Here is a 6,119-nt window from a genome sequence, read left to right on the forward strand (position 1 = left end):
CGCCCGCGCAGGCCCCAAGAAGGAAAGCCAGCCCCGAGTCCGAGGCCGCTTCTCAGAGGATGCTCGTGGGGCGGCGGGAGCACCGCTCAAGCAGAGGAGGCGAGAGCACCAGGAGCGACCGAGGTCTGGGAATGACCGCCTTTGACATCGTCAGCACGAAACGGTCTCACTGCCCTGTTCTTAACTCGTCAAAACCACAGTGTACAACCGCCTCTCAAGTAATGTCTTCCGTCATCAAGATGCGTGTTTGTAAGCTTACGTGGGAACAGCCTCATCTCTAACCCATTAAAGCTACACTGTGTACAAACCTGAAAATAAAGGAATGTCAAAGCCTCGACATTTGCTATCACGGTTAATCCACTCAGAGGAGACACAGTGTGCTTTCTTTCCCGGAGCTAGCCTCTCCGCTCCTAGGTGTGCACTGAGACATGGAGTGCTCATTTAAGATGGATTTTAGGGGCGTCTGCGTGGCTCAGTCGGTTGAGCGTCTGCCTCTTGGTTTTGGCTCAGGTCACGATCTCAGGGTCGTGGGATCAAGCCCCATGCATGTCAGGCTCTGTGCTCAGTGTGGTGTCTGCTTGCGATTCTCCCTCTCCCTCTGCCCTTCTCCTCTGTTCCCTCTCTCTCTAAATAAATAAAAATCTTAAAAAGAAAACGGATTTTATGTAACCTGACGGGTAGTTCCCCGACACCATCATATGCCACAGCGGGAAATGAGGATGTGTGCATGTTCTATTGCTCTGTGGATTAGGGAACAGTGACAGGGGAGGTATCCTAATCCACGGGAGGTGGTCAGCACTCTGCAGACAAAAGGACTCACTGTGAAAACCTACAGTGGGTTGTTAGAAACAAACGCGCAAACACATGGCCTGGCAGGAATAGGCCGTGCTCTACCTGAGGACTCTGGGCGGCTCCCAGGAGCAGGGCCAGGTGAGTGAGCAACCGGATGAGCAGGAAGACCACTGGGGACAGCTTTCGGTCAGAGACCACCACCGCTTTGCCTCTGGACAGTGGGGCTCCCAGCACGTGGCCAGTCTGCGTTCTGTCTCTGTCGTTACTGGAGAGAACGAGAGAAGACGGTGGAGACTGAAGACAGCCATTCCTCCTCAGCCCTTGGGGCACACCTCAGGTTCCTGGGACTTGAGACGAGGTTTGCCATTCTGAAGAAAACGGTGTTGCAGGACTTTTTCTCGTAAGCCCAGACCTCTCGCCTCAGGGTCTTCTGTCCAGCCTCCCCTTCCTGGCTGAACACAGCCCACTCCATTCTGTGTGAAGCGGCTGAACCGACTGCCTATTTGTGCGATCCCCGGGCCGCGTGTCAGGACAAGGTCTGCACCTGCGTCTCCCACTGAAATCATCACGGGGAGGGGAGCAGGCAGGCTAAGGAAGGCCTGAGTTTGGGATGGGTGACATCGACATCGGGATGTGTGTACATCGATCTCATTTTCCCAAACTGAAAACTGGGACTGAAGGTCTGGCAAAGAATTTCATATCACATCCAGATGGGAGGTGCAGTATGATAGATACATTCTGTTGCAAAAATACTGGAGGTTCTAGAACATTCTGATGGTTTGTGGAGATAACAGACTAGGGTATTTTAAACTATAACAGCACCAGAAGAGCCTAAATGTGGGAGGCCCCACCTGCCATCTGGGGGAGCTCGGGGAACCACACTCTTCTCGAGGGAAGGCTGGGATAGGGACACAAGCTATGCATGTGGATTCTGGAGTGTCTGGTAAGAAGGACCGTGTCTCCTTCACTTCCCGCAAACAGTGGAGGAAGTTAAGAGAGTTTACAAGTGAGACAGCGTGAGCTCAGATAGACAAAAGCCTAGTTTGTGGCTCTGCGGACTTCAATGTCCCTCTGAATTAAGTCAATTGTGTGTGTCAAGCATATTTCTACAGGGGCACGCCCCAGGCCCACATGGAAGACATCTGGATAAGACGTATTAACGTGTGGTCTGCTCTGCATTTAAGAGCCCAGTCAGCCAACGACAGATCAGACACCTCCCTGTGACATGACCACAGGGACCTTGGCACTGAGACCCAACGTGACATAGGCCCAAGTGCGTAACAGTAATTAATACTGCACTTAGCAACAACGTATCCACTGGAATAAAGACAGCCCAAAAAACCCATGGTTTGATCACTTAGAAAAGAAATACGTTCTTACATACTTGATAACCTGAAATCCAGTCTCAGGTCTGTGATTAATCCCTCCAATTAGGGCACCGCAGTCAACACAATGGCTCTGTTCCATTGGCCTGCCGCACTAGGACAAAGACAAACGTGCCTGAGCTCGTTTTGGAGGAGTAGCGCTTCATGCACACACACCACCCTGGTAGGCCAATCCACACGTGGCACGTGGATTGCTTGTTCTACTTTGAGCATGTGCCAGCGACTGCAGGAGCCCCAGGACACAGGGCAGATGCTCTGTGCAAATATGGTGCACGTGAGTGAATGTGGACTTTTTAAGCAGGAGAGACAACATGAGTTTTACTCCCAAATAGACGCTTTGTAGACAAATACGAAATCAGCCTTCCTTTCTCACGTTCTCTGCTCTTCCCCGCCCCCCTGACCACCGCACCACAGCTTCATTATTTAGCGCCCGGAAACTACCGCAGCCTCCAAATTTAATTCCTGAACTCAGTTTGGACTTTTTTATTAAAAAAAAAAAAAAAAAGGTAACCATATGTTTGGCTCCTTCCAAAGCCTCATTTTTCCAAATCTGGTTGTGGGCTGCTGTATACTGAGAATCACAGCCTGTAACAGGCCAAACCAGCCTCAAGCCCCAGATCTCAGACCATCAGAGTGGAGAGAAGTCTCGGGAAGAATGTGCTTCACTCTCCCCACTTCGTGGACGAGGAAGTGGGCGAAGCTCATACACATGCAGTGTATATATATTGCCTTTCCTCCTCTAGGTCTCTCATTTACTTTGTACAATTCAACAGCCTGCCACTGGGCAAACAGAGGAGACACGTCGGAGGGCCCCGCCAGATGCTGCAGGAGGCGGAGGTGAGGCGCACACAGCTCTCTCCGCCGGGGTTTACCATCCAGAGTCTCTTTTTCCTGTCCTGTGGTGTCTAGAGCACATCTCCTCTGATCCAGCCTATAGGCCAGTCAACCTCTTGCATGTCTCACTGACCCCACGCGGCAGTGGCTGGGAAGGATGGCTAGTAGTAGTTTTGTTTCCGAGAGGGACTTTTGCAATGTCTGGACACATTTTTGGTTGTCACCCTGGCGACCTGTGGAGCTGCTGGCCTCTGGGAGTTGAGACCAGGAATGCTGCTCAGCGCCCTACCATAGCCCACAGTGCTCAGGACAGCCCCACAATACAGAGGAAGGTCTGCAGGCCCTCTGCACGGTTTAGATGTTTGGTTGGAGCACCGTAAACAGCGCTGAAAAGAGTCTATGTTCTCTAGAAGGTCATGACCCTCACTAACCTCTTCCCCCGTGCCCCCCTGCTCAGATCTAGAGGGACAAACTTTTGAGCCCTGCAAACACCACCCTAAATACCAAGACTCACCTCTCCCACAGAGCACGGGTGACCATTGGGACATCCTGTTAAAAGAACAACAGGAGACATGTTGGCTGGTGAGGTTTTACCTAATGATCCGAGGTTAAGAAAGAAAGCCAACGCTCTCCTCTCCGGCCTAACCAAACAAAACACAGAGTACTGGTCCTGAGCACGTTAGTGAAAACTATACGTGAGCTTCATCTGACAGAGCAGGGAGAAACCCCGTTACAGTCTCCTGCAGGGGCTGCTCTGGGAGGCAGCGTCAGCCTATTTTATACTCTCTCTTTCTCTTTGATTTTTTGTTTTTAAAGAGCATGGGTTTTTAAAAAGATTTCATTATTTATTATATCAAGAAAGAGAGAAAGAGAGAGAGAGCATGCAAGTGGGGGGAGGGAGGGGCAGAGGCTGAGGGAGAATCTCAAGCAGACTCTGTGCTGAGTGGGGAGCCCAACGCGGGACTGGATCCCAGGATCCTGAGATCATGACCTGAGCCAAAACCAAGAGTCAGACGCTTCATCAACTGAGCCACCCAGGCGCCCCAAGAGCGTGTTTTAGAACAACTTTTACAATTAGTTTAAAAGGATTATTTGCTCAGGGGCACCTGACTGGCTCAGTTGGAGGAGCATGCGACTCTTGATCTTGGAATTGGGGGTTCCAGCCCCACGTTACGTGTAGAGATTACTAAAAAAAATAAATAAACTTAAAAAAAAAAAAAAGAGGGAACCTGGCTTTGTTTAAAAAAATAAATAAAAATTAAAAAAAAGAAAAAGATTATTTTCTCAGGCAACAGCAAAGTTTACATAGAGTACGGGTTACATTACTTGGGCTCCTAGTTCTGTATTTCAAAAAGAATTATCTTTGGGTCAAAAACTTGGTTGAGCTGGCCCCTGCCTGAGCCACTGGTGAGGCTCACATCAGGCAAAAGAAGTGTATGCCATGCGGATCCTCCCCCGGGACGGGACTCAGGAAGAGCCTGACACACGTCCTCTGCGGTCAGCAGGGCGCCCTGTTCTGCAAAAGCCCCAACGGTGGCACAAGGCAGGCGTCTGGGACCTTCAGGCACAAACCACGGGGACCCCAGTTCAAAGCACAGAGGACGGTGACCCCGTCTCAGAATCTGACACTTACTGTACCAGCGGACTCCTTCCAGACCCTTCCAGTTCCGAGCTTGAGCCAGCAAGTCTTCGGGCATCGTTGGAAGATAAGCACTCTGAAAAGCCAAGAAAGCAGAGAAGGCTTCAGCAAGGTGAGAGACTGGGCTGGCTGCCACTGCCCTGGGGCGACAAGGTGGACTCTGGACTCTCCCTCTTCTCCACCTGCAAGTTCTCCACTGGGAAAACAGAACGAGGGCTCTCGCTGTCACTGTGGACTCGGGTGTCAGGTGGGACAGAGGCAGAGGAGCTATGAGACAGGCAGTTTCAACAGGTGCCCAGGGACAGGCCACCAGAGAAACCGCGCCCCGGTCTTACCACCATGTCGGCCGGGGAGAAGGCCAGATTCTGCAGGGGTTCCAAGACTTCGCTGTGTCCACACAGGAGGACAATCGCAGCGTGAATAGCCAGTTCTGCCACTGTGCCCTCGAGGCTGCTGTCCCCGGCACCCATCCTCAGCAGGGGCAGCGTGTTGGTCACAAGGGATGTTGCAAAATGTCTCATGTCTGGAGAAGACAGGACCTTGCTTTCCTCGATGAACCTGTTCAGAGCCTCACATTGCTGATGGGAAAAAATGTTTTAATATTGAAAAATATATCAAAGAAGAATATGATGTGAAGCCAAACGTTTGCTCTTACGCCAGGCATATACGTTGACATGAACACTTATCAAATATGGTTCGAGGGGCAATTATCCAGACAAGAGCATTTCCACCTGCAAGCACAGCACCACACACCGAGCACTAACGCCAACAGTTTCTCAAGTTCTTGACTTTGTTCTTCATCATAATTCTGAGAGTTCTGGGTGACACAGCAAGTCGCTCCTCCACATAAGAAAGTTGAGGGGCGCCTGGGGGGCTCAGCTGGCTGAGCGTCAGACTCTTGATTTTGGCTCAGGTCATGATCTCAGGGTCATGAGATGGAGTCCTGCATCAGGCTCCCCACTCGGCGCAGAGTCTGCTTCAGATTCTCCCTCTCCCTCTGCCCCTCCCCCACTCTCTAAAATAAATAAATCTTAAAAAAAAAAGTAAGTTGAGAACCCCCATCCTAGATAAAAAAAAAATTATGGGCATAATTTGTTTATGGCTTTTACTTCTATTCAGAAAAGCCCCTCCAGATCCAGAGATGATGAGCACCACCCTGAATGCAGACACTCACCTCTGGCTTAGGATGGAGGTTTGTGTCTCGCAATCGGTACAAAGTAGCAACCTCTCTGAACAGCGCTAACAGTAAGTGGGCCGCCTGCCGAGGGCCGGGGTTCCTACAGACCTGAAGCAAAAAGCGCAGACCCCAGTGAGGCTTGCAGCCATTCCACACGTCCGCCTGAGGGCCAAGAGTCCTGCTGGTTCAGCTCTTCAACCAGCGGGAGGCCGGCGAGCCTTTCCCGAGATCTGGATGCCCACCACCCTGCACCTCTGAGACCATGAGGCTTATAAACATTCTGCTGTGAAGT

At 51.1% G+C, this 6,119-nt stretch overlaps 1 protein-coding gene across 1 annotated transcript in view; it reads right to left on the reverse strand.

The window, feature by feature from the left end:
• RNF213 (ring finger protein 213) overlaps positions 1-6,119 on the reverse strand; it is a 94,959-nt gene that overhangs the window by 11,808 nt on the left and 77,032 nt on the right. Inside the window, exons 46-51 of the mRNA XM_081805946.1 lie at positions 5,825-5,935; positions 4,986-5,228; positions 4,645-4,726; positions 3,526-3,560; positions 2,177-2,271; positions 821-1,057 (exon numbers count right to left, since the gene is read on the reverse strand). Coding sequence (XP_081662072.1) covers positions 821-1,057; positions 2,177-2,271; positions 3,526-3,560; positions 4,645-4,726; positions 4,986-5,228; positions 5,825-5,935 — 803 coding nt within the window. The remainder of the gene's footprint in view (positions 1-820; positions 1,058-2,176; positions 2,272-3,525; positions 3,561-4,644; positions 4,727-4,985; positions 5,229-5,824; positions 5,936-6,119) is intronic.

Source organism: Leptonychotes weddellii, chromosome 15 (assembly GCF_054177405.1).
Source record: "Leptonychotes weddellii isolate Sample4059 chromosome 15, ASM5417740v2, whole genome shotgun sequence".
NCBI classification, from domain to species: Eukaryota; Metazoa; Chordata; class Mammalia; order Carnivora; family Phocidae; genus Leptonychotes; species Leptonychotes weddellii.